The sequence below is a fragment of the Stegastes partitus genome, unplaced genomic scaffold (genome assembly GCF_000690725.1).
Source record: "Stegastes partitus isolate 25-593 unplaced genomic scaffold, Stegastes_partitus-1.0.2 Scaffold343, whole genome shotgun sequence".
Taxonomy (NCBI): Eukaryota; Metazoa; Chordata; class Actinopteri; family Pomacentridae; genus Stegastes; species Stegastes partitus.
In genome coordinates this window covers 315,533-336,690 of record NW_007578074.1, presented here as the reverse complement: position 1 = coordinate 336,690, position 21,158 = coordinate 315,533, and the positions used below count along the sequence as shown (strand labels likewise).

Genomic DNA, 21,158 nt, shown 5'->3' with positions numbered 1-21,158 from the left:
CATCCATCAGAAGGGCTACACACTCGTCATTGGGGAGTTCCTCTCTGCTCACTCACTGCAGGACGTTCATCAGATGAAGGTCAAACCAAAAAATCCACCAGCTGCTCTTTATTAGCGCCCAACGTTTCAACGCAGACATCTGCAGGCCGCAGACGTGAAGGTTTTTTGAAGCCTTTCGGGAGGAAACGTGAAGATAAACAGAGTGTTTCAACTGCCCTTACACGCTCAACCTCTCTCTTTACACCGTGTTCTGTCATTTTGTATTTACTGCGGGGAAGAAAAAAAAAATCAAGTCAGTTAATTAGCCTCCAGGTGATAAATACAAGAAGGGCTTGTGGGGATTTTTAACGTTGATGTGTCCAATTAGGCATCCTAAAACAGCAGAAATCTATGATCAAGAGTGGGAAACGCAAATGAATTGCAATGTTAGAAGACCAAGGTCAGTTAAATCCACATGAATACGTCGTCTCTACCTGCAAAACATTAAACATGATGTGATTTGTAAAGAAAAAGGGAGGCAGGTCTCCAGTAACTCCATTTGTGATCACTTCTTACTTCTCAGTGACTGTTTGAAGACTCTTGTTTTAATCACAGAGTTGATGGATTATTAGTAATTCAGTAATAAAAGCCTGTGAGGGTCTCAGTGTGAGGCAATATTTTTAAACTAACTACAGCTCGTGTTATGAATAGAAGTAGATCAGATGCAACAAAGGGTCCTTCAAGGGAAGTTTCATCGAATCAAAACAATTCAAAAAGCATTTTTAAAACAACCTCAGTTGACCAAATTGCTGCATGTAATCAGTCAGGCAGCAACAAAACTATGTGCAAAAAGCAAGATGGGATTAAGATTCATAAAACCAATTTAGAAAACAAAATAAAATAAAATACTAAGAACAAGGCCAAACTGGGTAGCAGCTTGTATGATTAATTTCTAAAACAAAATAATTATAAAAAACTAACATTTTAAGCTCATTAGGTGCAGCCAAAAGCCACTGAAAGCATGAATGTCTTGAGCTTTTTATTATTATGTGTTCTTTGTGTTGAGAATAAATCACGTTTGATCTCATCCAGAAGAAGGTGAACACCAACTTGGCAAACCAAAGGTTAAACTTATATTTGGTTTGCTAACTTTGCAGATCAGTAATGAACATATATTTAAGGCAGATTACGACTGATTAGAAAGAAGCATTCACACACACACAGGCTTTGAAGCTCCTACTATAAAACCTAGAAAGCAACAAGCGATGCGTCGGACAAACAGCCGAACCCAAATAAAACCATTAACTTTCCTTTGAACTTAGCAAACAGCAGACGATCCCCGCCTCCTTACACCTGCTTCTTCTGGACGCCATTAGAGGGAGAAACCGGCAGTACGCAGCGAAGGAACCCGAGATTTCCCTGAATTATAAATGATAACACTGCTTTAGCTTTGATCGCGTGAATCGATGAACTCTTCCCTCGCCGTGCCGGCATCCTCAACCCGCTGCACTCCGGCTAAACTGCACTCCTTAAAGACAGCCTGGCAGTCGGCACGCGTCGGGTTTCAGGTGCAGGGAAGCAGAGGCTCTTTTGTACTTTTGAGCATCTGTATTATAGCTGGGAGCACTTTGGCAGATATTTTTTGGGGGGAGAATCACTAGATAAGGCTCCCGCTGTTGCTATGAGACTATTGAAAACCCCTTTGAAGCCGGTTGAGTGCCACACAGTTTCTCCCACTTGCTGCTGTTGACACCCAAAAACACACACCAGGCTTTTAGAGCTGCAGACACACGGTGCAGCTGTATACTGACGCAATATATGCAAGGATGCTCGGACAACAGGAGGTGTGATGTGCTTACAACAGGACGGGAAAAACCTGCTCTCCATCTTGCACAGTTCAACAGGATCGATCAAAACAACATAAACCTTAGATTTTGTTGATGTCAAGGCAAAATTTAGTTGTAAAGATACGCGACTTAATTCCGCTTATAGTTTGGAATACAGACTTTAAAATGCAATTGAGGTGTCTTAAAGCTGCACTTTCTTTTACAGCCAGCAGACCCCACAGGATCCATTAAAAGGTGCCAACTTCTTTCTAAAAACACAGCCAATCTTCCTCCAGTCACTTCTGTCCACAAGAAATTACATCCTGCAGTGTGTCTTAATGGCAAAAAAAAAAAATCTGACTAAATATATTATATCATCGAGGTATTAAAGCTGAAGTATTTTTTTAATATATCTGCTTGATTGACAGGTACAGCATATCATACTAGCACAGTCAGCCATGCCACAGTTACCTCAGATACCCTCGGGCGATCCAATTCCAAAAATTACACTCGAGTAACTGCCAAAATTTCATCAAGCTGTTAACCCAAAATGAAGCTGCTTTTAAAAAAAAAAAAGTCCCTTCAGAGATCAAACAGCGACATGACGGGTGTTTCCTCCCGTCTACTACGTGGGAATCGCTTTGAAAACCAGCCCTGAAAGACACTAGTCCCTGAAATAACATCCAGTTTGATCAAGTGACCTTCATTGCAGCGTAGGTACTGTATTAGTTCTGCAGAAATGATGGGTGTGTGGTTTCCTCATAATGTCACAGCTCATCTTGGTCGCGCTGGAGCATTAAATTAGCGCCGGGACAGTTACAATGAAAGGTTGTTGGCGGGTTTAATTGTCAGCGGTTAAATATGGTGTGAATGTAAGGCAGCCTGGCAGAACATTTGGGTCATAAACCTCCCTGAGTTGTCGCGCTTTGTAGAGCCGAGCAGAAAATCACTACTCCGAGGGAAAATCCTTGACATGTACTCTGGCAGCCGGAATCAATTCCTGAACAAAGCTAAACTTCGGGATAAATTTAGAGACTTGGCATACAAAACCATCTTATCATTTCCTCAAAAAAAATGGATGGCTGGGCCCAAAATATTCATCATTCGCTTGATAAAGTGCGGCGGTGCATGCTGTTGACACACAGGTTTTATCGGAGCCTGTGCATCCACTTGGTCAGTTCAGGAACTTTGTGTAAGACAGTAATTTAGCTCAATGACATTCAGTCATCTGAGTTTTTGTCTTATTCATTAGTCCGAGTATGTGAGTATGTGTGTGTGTGTGTGTAAAAGGCCAAGGACACTGAATGAGCTAATTGGAGATGACTGATGTCCTCGCAGTTATAATTGTGTCATTACCACCCTGTGGAACATGATCATTAGTCCCTGCGGTCTCTGCTGTAATTAACGCTTTGGCAATGACTGAAGGGAAGACTGAGGAGGAGTGTCTGTCCGTGTCCAGACTTGACTGAAGCCACGTCTTCACCTTCTGGTCAAAACACATAGGAACACACACTTAAGTGATTATTTTTTATTGGCTGCGCTCAGACGGCAGCTGAGTCCCAGCTGAGGCGACGGCTCCCCTGCTGAGACTCCCGGCGGCCCGGATACGCTGTTAATCACTACAACGACTTGTTAATCACAGGTTATTGAAACTTTTACATATTTATGACGAACAAGGCACACTAGCGGATAAAACGTCCTGTAAATCAGCCTGATTGCAACACCGGTGTTTGCACCTCAAACCGCTCGTAAACTAAAATTCTCACAAGTTAATGCTTTAAAACCCCACGACTGAAACCATGAACACTGCCAGAATTACTGCGTTAATCACAGCCAGAAAGTGCAAAAACAGAGAGACTTGTCAGATTTTGCACTTTCCAATGGTGCTAGAACTTCTTCTCCGTGTGTTTAGTCGGGAAACTTAACCAAATCTAAAATCCTGATTAGGATTTTATCACTACTTTACACGACTCGTTTAAAAAATCACCAAAAATGAACCGTTTGCTGCAACCAAATTCTGCAAAAAGCAAATATTCTGCAGTCAACAGTCACATGACAAGAATTCAAGGGCTTTTTGGCTGAACTGTAGGTTCAAACTAAGCAAATAGGATGCAAACAAATTAAAAATGTAAGTAGTAAAATATGTTTAGTATTCAGAGTCACTTTTTTTTTTTCTCCAAGTATTGGTAACACCACCTGAGGGCACTTAAAAAGAAGTGTTTTACATGTTAATTCCACTTTGTTTTCCCATTTCTGTCTAATAAATAATCAAAGAAACCTAACTTTAAGGCATTTTAACTGCATTATACTGCACAGAAGACATTTTTGAGTTCCCTCTCCTTCTAGTCACGGTTGTGCTGTTCCCATGGACGTGCAGAACTTTATATAGCAGCTTAAAATGAGTCCACAGTGAGTAAAAGGGCACCAGGAACTGCTCGGGGTTCAGAGGGTTAATGAGCATCCTAGAAATGTTTAGGTCTTTGTGAATCTAGATGGTCACATTTGGGAATTAGGTGTCAGATCAGTCAGTCAGGCCGCCTCGCTCCGTGGAAGGAGGTGACCGCCAAATGAGGACAAAAAGATGGTGCGTCGCAGAACTGAAGATAAAGTTTGAACGGCTGTGAACCACATCTCTGCGTGCATCTGCAGCACGGTGGGCAAACAGCAGCGTCACCAGTTTATTGCTGCGTTTGCACCGAGCGTTTCCCTGCATCAGGAAGCACTGCAACTTTTAAAAAAGTTTCAAGCTCTGCACCAGGGGTGTCCAATCCTGGTCCTCGAGGGCCACAATCCTGCACGTTTGAGATGTTTCCCTCTTCTGCAGAGCTTGACAATGAGCTGATCATTTGAATCAGGCGTGTTGGAAGAGGGAAACACCTCAAACATGCAGGATTGTGGAACCTCGAGGACCAGGATTGGACACCCATGCTCTATCTTTAAACTGAGAAGCTCTGATAGTCTGCATAGATAAGTTGACATGTCAGAGGCCTCGTTTTTACAAAAACAATCTTAAATTCAGATTTGCTAGCCGAAGTTTTAAAGTACTGAAACATAGCTTTGCTAAGAGAAGATCACAGTACAGATATATGATTATTACCAGAAAGACTTTTATCCAAAATCCAGATTAAATACACAAAGACTGAGAATATCTTCATTTACTGTGTTGGAGACAAAAATACTGATTCACCAAAAATCTCTTTTGCTGATGGCATATTAGAATTTAACAAATATGGTTCTTAAGAGGCCACAAACATGTTCATGTCTTGCTAACACACAGTAGAAGCTACAACTTTAGAGTTAAAGAACACAACACAGAGTTAAAATACAAAAGGGTCTTGAACAGAGCAGCAGGAGAAAAAAAAAAAAATCTAACAAAAGTGTGTGCGAATGAAATAAAGCAGACCTTTAGGTAATCTGCATTTCCTCCCATTAGGCTACTTAGAGCAAATAAGTTTTTCCAGGCTTGCATGGGAGCTTTCAGGCTCGATTCCAGCGGAAATTTGAGCACTTTAGCCCACAGACCATACAGAGCAGCAAGCCAGCAAACCCTCTGGCTCGAGGATTACCACCCCAATCCCCTACAGCTCCGAAACGGTCAGGAAATTGAACGGAAATAAGCAGGGATAAATAACCGTATGAGGAATGAGGCGGGGGAACGGAGCGGTGCCAAGGACAGCGTCGGCCGTGTTGGAACACATGCAGTCAGTGAAGTGCAGATGGCAGAGATGGATGCCACCCAGAAGAGAGTTTGAGAAGTGGGACGGCGGGATGGAGGTGGGAGGAGGATGCGGGAGCAGCATCGCGCTTGCACAACACACTGTACGCCGTCGCTCAGAGACACGACTGTAATTCATTACAGGCCTTTCGCTGACCTTTTACCAGAGTGCTCACCCACTGTGACTCCACCGGCCCCTGCCAGCGGTACGCAGTAGGCCGAGTCAATCCACCCGCTGCACACTGAGAAGCTCTCGGACTTGAAGCACCGCGGACCGAGCCTGGCCAGCAGCACCGCTTGTACTTTCCACCACTGTTCTCTCTTTCATTATTTCTGTCTGAGCAGCAAAAAAAAGGGTGTTTTATTGTTATTTTTACTCCTGCCAGCCTGTCTGCTTGTTCGTTAGCAGGCAAGATGCTGCGTCGTAACCTCCATTTTAAAGGACAATTCCGCTTTATTGCACGTGGGAATTCATTTTGGCTTTGCCGTTTTGATGATGAGGGTAAATCAGAGTTGAATCTGGAGGCTGGTCTGTGAACTGTGACTGATATTTTAAACAGCCTTTGTTTTCTCTCGCCTAACCTGGGGGGCTGCTGAGAACTTACGTGACCGCCTCACTTTGTTGTGCTTCTCGCTTCCCTCAACAATTAATTCATTGAGATGTGATAGAAGATTGGAGTCGTAATAAAACGCTTCTCCGGGGTAGTTTTCGCTGTGAACACTGACGCTTTGTTCTACACTCGCGCGGATGCATAAACTCTCACCAGGAAGCCGCCCAGTATAATCAGAGTCTTATCTGCAGGCTACTAACTGGTTCACTGGAGCAGCTGGGGGTCAAGGGCACTTCAGAAGTTGAAATAAGCAAGAGACAACTGCTTCCGTCTTACTTTTTTTCCAACTTAAATTTATCCCGTTAGTTGAGAAACAAAAGCTTCGTCCTTCTGGCTGGATTTGGTAGAAATAAAATCTGACCTGTGGTTCAGCTGATGAGATTGTGTGTTTGATTGCAGCAGGTTTTCTAACCATAACACTGAGCCAGGGTAGCGTTTCCCCCCTCTGTTTCCAGTCTTTTAATCTAAGTTATGCAAATCGGCTGCAGCTTTTCATTTAATGCACATACATTAGAGCGGTATTGATCTTTTCATCCAACTCAAGAAGCATGTTCCAAAAATAACAACGCTGAGGTTGCAGAAACACTCATAATGTTTTCATTGTGTCATTGAACTGTGTCTTGCTTCCAACTAAATGGATCCTGAAGGAAAATCTTAACAATACTGAACGGATGATAATTGTGTTCGGGGACACGCTGACAGCTTTTTGGCCGTCTGCGTGTAATACATGTCGCCTTAACTCGTCGTAAATTATCAAACAACAGTCCTGGATTCATCATCAGGCACTTTCTGCAGTGGATAATGATGGATTCTTTAATCCTCTTAACCCTGAGGCAATTTATGTCAATTTGTTGCTCCTGTCACTTTTTTTTTTACTGCAACATGAAGTCCTGTCCCTCTGCTGGAAACAGCACAATCATGGCCAGGAGAGAAAACCCCAAAAATGTCTTTTGTGTCGTAAAACAATGTAATTCTATAAATCATGAAATTTTCTGGAATTATTTGTTTCACAAACTTAGGGAAAAAATGGAATCAATACGTACACATTTTTTCTAGGTGCACACAGGTGTTACCAGCATCCATTATCTATACACCGCTTAGTCCTCACGAGGGTCATGGGGGGCTGGAGTCTATCCCAGCTGACTCAGGGTGAAGGCAGGTTCACCTGGACAGGTAACCAGTCTATCACAGGGCTACACTTAGAGACAGACAACCAAGCACACTCACATTCACACCTACGGACAATTTAGAATCACCAATTAACCTCAACATGTTTCTGGACTGTGTGGGAGGAAGCTGGAGAACCCAGAGAGAACCCACGCTGCACGGGGAGAACATGGAGACTCCACATAGAAAGATTCCGGTGCCCCCACCGGGACGTGAACCGGCGACTTTCTTGCTGCGAGGCAACAGTGCTACCAACTGCACCACCTTGCAGCGTGTTACCAGCATTGGGAGGAAATGGTCGCTCTACATGATATAGATATTTTACATTGCTCTGATTGAACACAGCCTGCAGTTCAGCCGATAAGCCATTTTTCTAACTGTTGGCTGCAGCTGATTAACGAGCACCTTCCCGGTTCTTCTGTGGAGCAAATAATTTTTTCGTTTTTGATCAAATTTGGTCTCGACAAACATTTCATTTTTTCAAGACATGTCGAATAAAGTGATTTTGCTGATTTTAGGCTCAGCTATTAAGTTTTCCAACTGAATGGCATGTCACAGACAAGTAAGGAGCGTCTAAGAGTTGAAAATCTGCCCATTCTTTCTGTTCTTACATTTTCTGGCTCAGACAAATGATGCAATTTTGGCGATTTAAAAAAAAAAAAAAAGCCCTTCAAATTCACTGGTGAGTTTTGGAGGATTAAAAGACGCTCTCTACAAAACTTTCTGCACAGGACAGATCGACTGTTTGCTTATTATTACTTTTTTAAAAATGTTTTAAATGTTGATGGGGACGTCGAAGTTGATGTTTTTTCCGGGAGGACAAACAACAAACTTGCAGGAAGGGCACTGCTGCTGCTGCTGCTGTTATTGGCAAACACTTGCATTTCACTGGCTTTTAGCTCGTACTCGTCTTTATCCACCTTGCCCACTGTCTGTCTGTCTTGTATTTCCTCCGTCTGCAATGTACAGAACAAAGGAGGAACAGATGCTGTAGCTCATTCGTTCCCTGTCATTACATCCTTGTTTTAACACGGCAGAAGCAGAGTTCCCACAGAGAACCTGATTGATTCGCAGAAGTACAAACACAGCCAATTACTCTTTAATGCCACTGAGTGAGAACCAATTCAGCCGGCGGCGCTCGCCACGGCCACAAAAGACTGACGCACACTGCTGCTCCCATCATCGAAGGACAAATGAGGATTATCTAAACTGCTCCCAATCAATAAGTCACTTTCTTTCGCATTCTGCCTCTCGGTGCACATCACATTAACTCCCATCATCACCCCACTGAAAGCACTCACAGTAATGACGTGACGCCGAAGCGGCTACAGGACGAGAAAACCTGCGTTGTAGGTGTGAAGTTTCATGTTTCTCTGGTTCCTGGTGTTGCTATGCGTGACCAGACTCAGCGGGGGGAAAAGGAAGCAGAAACTGTCAGTTTTGGTGGATTAGCCGGAGTGTAAGGGCAGCCGCTGCAACTCAGGGTGGAGACACATCATGTTTCCACGAGCTTATCGGAAAAACCCAGGACGGCTGCACACGGCACATACACGAGCAGACATGTGTTCACCCATAGCTTCATCTCCACCGCCGAGGCTCCGCAGGCAGCCGCTGCCCTTGATTGGCTCATTCGCAGCTTCTGAGGATGCGATTCCCGCAGGTTCGCACTCCCCGTGATCTTTCTTTCTGCGCCTGTTTGTAGTCGCAGCCTCCCACTAGCGTACATCTCGCCCGCCGCCCATCTGTCCGTCCCACCCAGAAGGCAAAGCTCATGTCAGCTCATCTGCAAACACGCGATAACAGCACCTCGGCAACATGGAGAAACAAGACGGGTTCAATCCAAACGGCTTCCTAAATCCTAACTCGTCCCTCCCGGCGGGCGGGATGTGGACACAACTTTATCACACGTGAACATCTCAGTCAGCAGGGTTCAGGAGGACACATTCTCTGTGACTAAAAGCCTGGAGGAGGGAGTGAAAGGACAACCACAACAATGACATTTAAAAGGTCAATATTCCACAAATACAAGAAGGCACCTGCGCCAGAGTTAGACGGTTAGTTTTACATGCTGGGTTCTTAGATGTCTGCCACCCAACCAACACAACGGAGGTGAGAAGAACGTACTAATTGCGGTGCTAAAAGAAAGAATGACAGAACTGACTGTGAGCAATTTTCACATTCATTTATAGAATAGAATAGAAATACTGTATTAATCCCCACACTGGAAATGTGGTAAAGTAACCACCACCATAAATAAAAATACAAAGTGCAAAATGTACAATAAGTGTAATACGTCTAAGCAGAAAAGTTCAATGTGAAGTGCAGCATAACAAGAGTACAATTTAAACGCATGATCTCTTAAGAAAACTCCAACATTGTGTGAAAACAGCTTCTCAAAGTTTTCAATGCTTTCATAAAACTAAAGTCTCTTCACCTCCATTGCACTTGCGTTTGTGAGCAAAAAGCATCTAAAAATTTGCAAAACACTTCAAAAATAAATCACAAAACGGGCTGTTTTTACTTTCTGGGTTTTTAGATTTAAGCCGCCACACAGCGGTGGTGAGGTGAAGTTAGCATTTAATTGAGGTGCTAATAGCAATTAAAAAAAGAGCTAGAGCTCACGGTTAACAATTATCACATCCAGTCTTTTTTACTGAAGACACGATTACAAAGAAAGCTGCAACACTACTTGTGGAAGCACGTTATTTCTATTCACCTTTTGAAATAAAAGTTCTCAGTGCTTTCAAACATCCCAAACAAAAGCCTCTTCACCTCAATTGCACTTGGTGGAGGAACAGCAATTTCTAATGCCGCGAGTGGGAGAAAAACATCTGAAAGCTCTTCAAAAAAAAAGTCGCAAAACAAATTTTTAGGATAATAGCGTCACATGTTTAGGGCGTAGTGAGTTGTTCAAGCTCTTTTTTTCAGCTCGCTCTGATAAGAAATAAGTCTGAAAGGTGCATGTTTGGGATCTTGCATCTAAAATCTTAAAACCCAACAACAGGTTCAAAAGGCTTGTTATCCTTATAAATGTTGCCACAGCAACGCCGCTTTCCGACAATCCTTGAGCTAATCATGTGTGACGCGGACACCTGTCCACCGGAAAACTACTCAAATCTCAGCTTAAAATCACAATATTTCATCAAAACCATTTTATTCTACATATCTATGTTAAAAATTCACCAAAAAAAACAATCTTCTGTGGTTACCAGATTCTGTAAGAATCACAAAAAGTTCTGCACCTCTTGGGGCAACTGCGACTCAACTGAAACCATCAAGCATGTGACAAAACTCAGAGGGAGGCTATGCGGCTGAACTGCAGGCTGTGTTGGCACAAAATAGATAGGAGACAAATATGTAAAATAAAATGTAAGTCGTCAAATATGTAGAATATATGGAGTCCCCAATGTTTTTTTTTTTTAGTATTGGTGACACCAAAACATGTTGTATGATTCCGGGTTTCTTTCAATTTTTGTAAAATAAATATTCAAAAAAATTCAATTTCCGCTCTTTCTTTTTTTATGATTTATGGCATTCTAACTTTCTAAAACTGCACACAAGCTGTTGTGCTGTTTCTATGGAGGTGCAGGACTTTATATTGCAGTGAGATATTAAACCCACATTGAGTAGAAATGTGACGGAAGAGAAAAAAAAAGGAAGGATTGCTTTATGCAGAGTATTCACACGAGTATTTTTCTCAGAAGTTGACAACAACAGGACTCATACAAACATAAAAACATTAGTAAATCTCAGAGACTTGTGCAAGTATTCTGTATAAGTTCAATTTTCTGACATGATGAGTCGAATCTAAATGATGTTTATCATGTTTATATCATGTAGGCACAATAAAAGCCACACTCGCTAACAGTGTTTGTTGCAGGAACAATAAATCCAAGTAGATGTAAATAGATTTTATACAAAACGCTACACAGACTGATGTGTTTGCATTTATTGGTGGCACTTAAATTCAATTAATGCATCTTTTATCTACAGATGATCCATCCGTAGTTCTATCAGTTCAGTGCCATTAACATAAAAATCACACTGGTTTTGTTTTAGCTGCAGCTGCACAAGATGAGTAAAAGGAGCACATTTCGACCACCTCTTCATCAAAATATATATTTGCATTCGAATTGTCTTGATTTTATATTTCTCCGTTAAGTTCCTGGTGACGCACCAGACGAGTCGCGCGAACACTTGAGAAGACTTATTGCCTCTCGCAGCACCCACAACCTGTCAGGATGGAGCAAACACATCAGCCGAGATGATTCAAGCAGCTCCGGTGGTGGCAACTGTGACGCTATTAGCACCGAAGTCACAGTATATTATCAGTAAGTGGTAAAAGCCGGGCGGAGGGAGATAGAGCAAAGAAGAGAGGAAGAGCTGAAATCTGCTGTGGTGTCAGCAGAGATTGACTGGAGATGGAGGAGGGGGGGGACACACATCATAAAACGCCTCCCCGGAGCCTGTTAGCTAAAGGGACACATCAGAGAGCCAGTCCCTGAACTCTGGGAGCTCGGCTGCTGTGGAGCTAAATGAAAGCGAGCTGAACAAACAGAAATAGTCCTGTTAGGTTTGATGTGTCGGCCTCACACTGGGCTCTAATCTTATTACCCACAGCAGCAAAAAACTGTGGTCTGTTGGCCAAATAAAACTGCACAAGAATGCAGCTTTAGCCAATGATTGACAGCAATGGGAAATCATACGGCGCAGTTGATCAAATGCAGGTTATAATTAGGTCCAATTAAACTTCACACAGCCGGCGAAGCGGTGAAATGAATCCACCTTTAAAACAAAGGGTTTGAGTTGCACACAAGCGCAGCTGAAGAGTAACGGGGGCACAACAGCAGCCGACGCCGCCGTTAATGCGAGCCGAGTGACCCACGAGGGTTCTTAACGGCAAGAGAATTCTCCACAACAACCTCCTGAGACCATTTCTATGGAAATAAGGTTCAACTCTGCATATGCGAAAATACTCGACTCGAATCAAGCATCTCGCTAACTGCTCTGACTTTTCCCTAATGTGCTCACCCATAAACATTTCCAAGGAAGTGCCGCGGTGATGGTGTCTTTAATTTCAAACATGAAAGAGGAGGGAAGTGCACAGAAGGGGCACTTGAGAGGCTGTAAAAAGAGCGTCCTGCAGAGTGGAAGATCATTTGGGTGTATTGAGGGGAAAAAAAAAAAAGGTCTATATAAAGCCGAGAACATATGCAATGAAAGAAAGATATTCAGCATCTAGGTGCACTTTGGTTCGACATTAGACCCATGCTGGGATTTCACCCACCGCAGAAGAAGATGTACGGAGCCGCCTCTGGAGTAACAACGGGCCATTTGGGAGGACAGTCCCTCCAGCGCCGAGCTGGGAAACGGGGAATCGTGTTGTTTATCCTCAGCTGATGCAACAATTCTTCACATCAGCAGGTACTTTCTTTTCTGTGGAGGTTTATCATGAGCGGATTCAAGCCAACGTGTGTCAACAATACAGGACTTTTTTTTTTTTTTAGGCCGCGATTAACAAGCTGTCAGCAAAACAACAGCAGCAGCAGCGCTAAAGTCTGCGTCCTCTGCAGCTGAGAGAGGATACAGTAGATCTGCTGGGACTCTAAGAATATCACTGACAGCAGATGAGGATAATAAGCCTATGATAAGCCCATTAGCACAAACGTTAAAAAAAAAATACAGGATGTTGAACGGAGCAGCATCAAGTGACACACTGAGCGGATAAGAGAACACAAAAGATATAGTCGGTGCTTTTTTATCGTTCCTATTTAGTGCTTCGAAGTGATTAGTGCTCGCAGGATTTGTCAGACTTTCCTGATAACATGGTTGATCTCGAGCTTTATACCAACAGATTTAGATGCACGTCTGATAGATGGCGTCAAATGGGAAGTGGAAAGTCTCAATGATGGCAAAAATGAAAAATGAAAGTCACACCACTTATTCCGACACCATCGCCCGCCCACGCCACTAATTAACAAACACTTTTAACAACAAACCTTACAATAGATGAAAGAAAACAACAACACTGACATCATACGGGCATTAAAAATACAGATTTCAGCGTCAAACAGTTGTCAAATTCGTTTACACTATTTGTTCTAAGACTGTAAATAGCCTTGTACATCATAGCAGCGTGTTGCTAAAGTACATTAATGTAAAGCAATATGTTGGTAACCATGCCAACAGCACCGGCGTCTCCAGCTACAATTATTTGTTAGTGGTGAAAAAAGCCTTGAGGTGTAAAGCATAACTTATATTTGTTTTAGTTGGTGGACTACACTTGGGCTCAGCAGACGAAGTGTTACTCCAGGTCACCTCCGCCTTACTTTTTAATTTATGTATTTTCACATCAGACTCCCTTGTTGTGTATTATCACCTCGTTTTACCGCATGACGTTCCTTCTGAATCACTGGCCGGCTGCAGAGTCCATTAGTTTGCTGAATGTAGACTGATGAGCCACAACATTAAAACCAAGCGAAGCAGAAAATCTCGACATCTCATTACAGCGACACCTGTCAAGGGGTGTGAAATATTACGTAGCAAGTCGCTTCTTGAAGTCGATGTGGTGGAAACGGAGAAAAAGGGTCTGAGATGTGACGAAGGGACAGATTCTGATGGCGAGATGATAGACCAAAGCAAAAAGCACAATGAAATGATGAAGCAGGTTTTCTCTTACATCCTGTGGACAATGGATGCATGTGCGTTATTATTCTGGAGAAGAGATGGCAGCAGGATGCACCATGGGGGAGAAGGGAAGCCAGTGCTCTGGGCGAAACCACGGGTCCTGCATTCATGCGGATGCTCCTTTGACATGTGCCGCCCACCTAAACACTGCTGCAGACCACGTTCACGGCAGCAGCGTTCCCTGAAGGCAGCAGCGGACCTCTGTGGCGGGATAATGCTCCCTGCCACACTGGTAAAAATTGTTAGAAAGGGTTTGAGGAACTTGAAGAGTTTCAAGCTGTGATTTGGCCTCTAACTGTATTCAAGCCTGTACACTGTGGACATTTGCCACATTTAGAAGACTCTGGATAATAGTGTGACTTCTGCATATAAAGGAATTGGTACTTTCTGCTCATGAAAGAATCTGTGCAACGTGAATATATTTCTGCATATAGAATAACCCTGTGCACCATTGCTATTGTGCACATTCAAAGGAAGCTCTGCAATAGCTGAAGAATCTGAACAAATATGTATATTTCCTATGTAGGTTCTTTTTACTCGTGTCTAAACATGCTTGCTGCACATTCCCCAGCTGTGGAATCAATAAAGGATCATCTTATCTTATGTAAATGTCCATGATCTCAATGCAAAAGAGCATCTACTGGATGTGCTGGAAAAAATCCTGCATCCTGCACTTCTTGAAAAGGATCTGCGCTAATATCACAGAACACCTTCAGACGTCTGTGGAGTTTGTTACTTGATGAGTCAGAGTTGTTCTGGTGTCATATGGGGGATCTACCTGTTATCAGTCAAGAGATTTTCATGTTGGGATTGATCATGTGTCTCCTACACCTACATACACGCCACACTTAAGTCAGAATGTTTTAAAGAAAGTGAGAGAGTTCTTAAGAAAAGCAGCGTAGAAAACTGTACTATGAGATGCTTCAACACCACAGAAACAGATGTCTGACATGATTTACGTTGCACATACTGCATACTGAATAATGCACTCATGCTACTGAGAGGTTAACGATGGATATGAAAGGAAATAATGGAGGGAAAGGTCTTTGAGATAACTGTGGGAGTCCCCCTCCCCGGCAGTGAACCGAAACGCTGCCTATCATGCTTCATGCGTCCACGCTGGCCTGTAACAACAGTAAACCCTGAAGTTGCCGAGTGTTGGCAAGACCAATAAACAGCTTCCTCCAGAATTAGAAAAATATCTCAGAAGCTCGCGAGGAGGAGGAGCAGCTGTCTTAACATCCAGCACCGAGAGCAACGCGTTTACATCTGAAATCGAATGCATCTTTAATGGAATGAATAAACACACGAGGTCTCGGCGGGGAGGCGAGTGAAGAACAGACCATCATTAGTGTGTGTCTCTCTGTTTGTATTTCTACATGTCTGCATATGCGGGCACATCCCTGCTTTTCTTAAGATCAGGCGGACGGCTTTGAATATTAACACGTTCCCTCGCTGGGTGCAGAAATCAGGTCTGCATCACACACGCTGCAGCCGGCTGACACGATGTGCAGCAGCTTCAATGACTTCTTTTGCCAGAGAAAAGCTCTTTTTTTTTGTTGTTGTTTTTAATCAAAGAGAACCACCTTTCTTCTCAGGGTCATACATCGACTGAGTAGAAGTAAAAGACATCACGTGCATACGGGAGGAATTAACTCAACGTACTGTGTTTAGTGAGCGGTCTTTGTTTTCAAGTGGATAAAAGTTCAACTCCATCCATTAACCCTATAGAAATGAATTCTATATGACTTCTCTTAACAAATAAACCTTTTGTATTTGGTTTGAGAAAACGTGCTCCATTGTACTGCTGCTGGTCTATCAGTGGAACTGCTCTTCCTATTGTGCAGATTTGCCGACTGTAAACGACTTAACTTCAGGCACCAAAACCGGATTCCAGTGAAGCTTGCAGCTAACTCATTAACCCTATGGGCTATTTTCAGGGTAATTTCACTACCTTTACTCTTAAGCTTTTATCCTTGTGATTATAAAGGGTAGCCATTCATGCCGTATCTTCTTTTCTTCAGAGCAATCTAGGCAATCTACGTCTTCCTTTTTTTATATAAATATATATATAATACTTGCACATTTTCCATATTAGCCTTTACATAAAGAAAAAAAAAATCAGACCTGGATTAGTCTTCAGGGAAACAACAAGCATCATCAAAAAGATTGAGCTGTTTATTATAGATTTATATAGATTTGGTGATCGATGAAAAAGGGTGTCATCATACTGGTATTACTTTGGTCTGATTTTATTAATTTTTATTTATTTTTGTGACATGATATTGCTCATTGGATGGTACATCTTTGCACAGTGTTTGTGAGTGATTCAAACATGGTGTGTAACGACAGACGCACAGCTGCACATTGTTTCTCACCAACACTTCATTGCACAGACAAGCAGGTAGCATCGTCGGAAAGGTCAAGACATGCCGTTTCATTAATATGTGCTGTGCATCGCTGCAAAGAACACTTTGAGTGTAAGTCAGCCGAGAAGAAGGGATGTGATCCGGATGTGAAGCGCGTCCGTCGAGTTGACAGGGTTAACCTCGAGAAGCAACATTACGCTTGTTTGCGTTGTCCAAACAGCATCAGGAAATCCATCCATCCATCCATCATCTACACACCGCTTAATCCTCACTAGGGTCATGGGGGGCTGGAGTCTATCCCAGCTGACTCAGGGTGAAGGCAGGTTCACCTAGACAGGTAACCAGTCTATCACAGGGCTACACTTAGAGACAGACAATCAACTCACATTCACACCTACGGACAATTTAGAATCACCAATTAACCTCAACATGTTTCTGGACTGTGTGGGAGGAAGAACCCGGAGAGAACCCACGCTGCACGGGGAGAACATGCAAACTCCACGTAGAAAGATCCTGGGTGTCCTCACCGGGACGCGAACCGGCGACCTTCTTGCAGCGGTGCTAACCACCGAGCCACCTTGCAGCCCGCACCAGGAAATGTGCTACCAAAAGTCAAAACCTCCTTTATTACAAATAGTGACAAGTGTTATGTCATCAATCTGTCCTCGGCAATATCAAACAATAAAAAGAGAACAGAAAACGGAAAATTCTCCTGTTGGCAAAGCACATTGAATCTGACTTGTTCCATCAACTTTTATTTAGTTCATTTATTTATTTAGTTTATTTTTAGTTTATTTATCTATTTTTAGTTTTTGTGCCTGAACGTGTGCTAAATTATCTGTCCTCCATCTGATCAAAGAAAGTTGTTTAAATTCCAGCACATGCAGAATGAACAGCAAGAAAAATTAGTCAAATGTTTGAAAAATTAATTAATCTGAGAGCGACGTATTTCTTAACATGTTACAAGTTCAATTTGTGCTTAAATAGGAAGAGAAAGGAAATCTAGTTAAATCATAAGAACTTTCACGACAGGTGAAGTGCTTCACTCTGAACTTTTCCAAAGTTTTCACACACCGGAGGCCAACATCGCCGCTAAACACCACACTGACAATAATTAGGCATTCAGCTTAAAGAGAGGGGGAGAATAATTACGGCACCACGAGGTGAATGAATGCAAGACAGGAGGCTCAAACTGGGCTCCGTTTAAATCCTCTGGTCCCTTCTCAAACAGCCCTCTGATTACGAGTAAATAATCTCGTCTTCAGTCATTCAGCTGCACATTAAAACATTTATGAGGATGTAATGGTCACATTTAATGACAGCTTAGAGCCACAGCAAGACACAATCTCCTGTTTATAAAACGCAGGAGGAGAAATTAATTTTCTACTCTTCGGATATCAATGATGATGCTGCATTTTGTTTATAACTCAAATAAAACCCAAAATTCCTCCAGTCTGCTGTGTAAGACGTGGTATCCTAAGCCAGTTGAAGTTGGAGGTGAGAGCGAAGACATGTCAAATATCAGCACACTGTACAGTCAGGTCCCGCTAATCCAGTCACAATAGAAATTTGAGCTGCCTGAAGGGTGCAACCCCCAAACATGGATAATGCTCGGCGATTTACATAGCTGATCTAACAATCAGTGTTTCCCAGCCCTCACTCAGATGGTGCGGGACTGTCGTGGATTGGAGTGGAGCTCTGGGTAAACCTCTTTACCATGCAGATCAAACAGAGGCAGACAGACTGGAGGGCTTGTGGCTACCCGGCTCTCAGCATGTTTAGTGGATTCAGTCTGCTGTGGCTCTGACCCAAAGACAACTGCACTGAGCATTGAGCAAATCCTTCAATCCACAGATTGACGCTCCCAAGCCTCTTAATCAAATAAGGCCATTAGCTCCATCGCAAGTAATCTGGGCCTCCAGCACCCACAGACCAGAGCTCTCACTCAGCCAAAAATCCACACAGTGGTAGCACCATGATGACGGACTTTTTTCGGAGAGGCTCCCTGAAACTGAGCAAAAAAAATGATGCCACAAACGATTCTATGATTTCCAGGAAAATGGGCCGAGAATGCAGATGAGGTGGCAAATGGGGAGATTGTTTTATCCTGCAAGTCAGGTTTAAAGCTGGATTTGAGCAAACAATTTGAGCACGAGCAAAAAAAGTTTCAAATTATTCTGAGAGGACCATGCGCACGTCAACCCACTGAATACAAATTACGTCTAGTCTTTGAAAAGTTTACACGCGGCTTCCTCTGCTCGCAGGCAGCCCATCGCTTTTAGTTCATTCCAAGACGCTACAGTACAAAAGCCAACTTGAAGAAACTTTTAAACTGGCTATAAATAGGTAATCCGGCACTGCGGCACAGCATTCGCTCTGTCTCATTTGTTTGTCAGTGTCACATGTTGTGCAGCAGCAAATATGAACCGTGTTGACAAAAGAACATCTCCTGCTGTACATTTGAGACGATTCAACAGCACTGAAAACGAACGCCAGACAGCAAACAGCATGCTTAGTTCAAGTTTTCTATGAAGTCTACGGCCGACCAAATAATAGAAAACTGATTTAACCCTCTGAACCTCGGACAGTTCTTGGTGTTTTTGCTCCTGACACATTTTAACTGCATTATAAAGTGAAATAGTGGAAACAGCACCGCCATGCCTAGAAGCAGGGAGATGTCAAAAATGTATTTTGCATATATTTGCAATCAAAAAGACAAAAGCTGAATTTCTTTTGATTACTTATTTTACAAAAATTGGGGGAAAAAACAGGGAGTTAAGAGGTGCAATGCAGTTGTTTTCAATCATAGGAAAGTCAAAAAGTTTATTTCACGTTACTGTTAGTTGCAGCTGAGTCACTGAAGACTTCACAGAGGCAATGCTGAATTTTATTTTTACTTTTACTGAATGTGATAATGGAAAAGGCTTTATGTTTTGGAGAATTTTAAATGAGACGAGTAGGGTAAGGTACTTTAAGCTTAGACTGGGTTAGGTTTTCCGACTGCAGATCTCAGATGAGTTGTTCATGAGGGTCGTAAAGCTAAAAAATCTAAGACTTTAGTTGGTTTTTACATTTTCTGGGTCTCATAAATGGAGTAATGTTGGCGATTTTTTAACATGCCTTTCAAACCCACAGGTGGACTTTGGGGTTCAGAGGGTTAAAACTCAAAATGATCCTGTTTGAACATATAAAAGGTTATTTAACAACACATCCCACAATCCTCTAATGTTGTTCAAGTTGCCTAAATTAAACCTGAAGACTCTGAATCTACACAAACCCTACATTTCTACATAACAGACCCATCAACCCGCCACTTTCACATACTTTGTCCAACTTGCAACACGGTAATAAAAGTCCAGTTCACCACTTTTTTTGAACACTCCTTGTTCTCTTTACAGCCACTCATCATCATGTCAAACCCTCAGTTCAGTACAAATCCTCAATCCAGAGCCTTCATAAACACTCTCCTAAAAGGGAACAGCGCTTCCACCCACTGCCACCCATACTGCCGTTACCATCCCGAGCTAATAGATATCATGAGTCAGCCTCATGAGTGCGGTCCTACCTTCACAATAGGTAGAATCCCCGTGGATGGAGGCGTAGCCGCTCCTGCATTCACACTCCGCTTTAGTATTCCTGTTTTTACACTCCGAGTTTTCTCCACAAATGAGTCCCTCTGCGCAGAAGTCATAACCTGGAAGAGAGAAGCGAAAGAAGCCTTAAAAATGTGTTCACGCAAGACGGTGAAAAGTTGCGTCCAGACACACAAACACGACGAGATAAGAGCAAGACAAATGCAGGAAATGGCAAACTTTGTGTTCTGTGGATGACAAGATGTGTAAGTTATGACTGCAGTAAATGTGGTGCAAGAACAAAAGTTATGTCTTTCCATTAAAGCATAAACAATACAAAGAAATTCAAATATGTGAAAGTCTGATCATTTGGAAACAAGTCAAAAGATGCCATCCATCCAGATAAACTGAGTAGAACGCTCTCTTGCTCTCTTGCTCTCTTGCTCACGATTTGTTCTTGTGACATTTTGAGTTGTTCTGCAATAACTGACACACGCGTGATTTAAAGGATGCGTGCACAAACAATATCGCTGCCACTTCAACAGATACATGCAGAAGCAAGAACTCCCCGGTGCAACATCACTTAAATGTCAAATGATTCAGAATTCTAACACCGTGCAGGAATCGCATCACGTCTGTGTTGAATAAACAGCTTAGATTTATTATATTAAAAATACAGCCCCCTTTGAACACCTTTCATTACTGAGATTCAAATCTTATTTCTTCTGTGTATCCACTCTTTATTTTCAACGAGTGACTGAACCCTTCTCGGCACGGAGGACGCCACATGTCATGAGAGATGTTCTGGTGTTCTTTAGAGATGATTTTTTCAGCTGCTTTTTGCTGGAGGGGTCATGTAACTCTGCTTTTCTCTATAAAATACCCCAAAGGTGTTTTGCTGGAGTTATTCAGGCGACACATTGGCCAGGTCACATTTTTCACTTTTTCCGTCTTTAGAAAGTCTGGTGTGATTTTGGATGGTCACCAAGCTGGAATATTTCCCCTCTGCCAAGCTTCTCAGCCTCTCTTTGGGTGTGTCCACAGGCATTCATGGTTCCCTCTATAAACGTCACATCCTCAACAACTTTTGTACTCATGCAGCCTCCTATCATTACATGGTCTTCTGGTTTGACCATGTTGATGCCAAACATACTGGAGCCCAGTTGTGTTGAATACATTTATCTTGGTCTCATCTTACCACAAATTGTGCCCCCATTGTTCATGACGCTTGC

The 21,158-nt window shown here is 42.7% G+C and overlaps 1 protein-coding gene across 1 annotated transcript in view; it reads right to left on the bottom strand.

Moving 5' to 3' along the window:
- LOC103358921 (protein kinase C-binding protein NELL1) overlaps window positions 1–21,158 on the bottom strand; it is a 328,461-nt gene that overhangs the window by 182,563 nt on the left and 124,740 nt on the right. Inside the window, exon 12 of the mRNA XM_008284073.1 lies at window positions 19,920–20,048. Coding sequence (XP_008282295.1) covers window positions 19,920–20,048 — 129 coding nt within the window. The remainder of the gene's footprint in view (window positions 1–19,919; window positions 20,049–21,158) is intronic.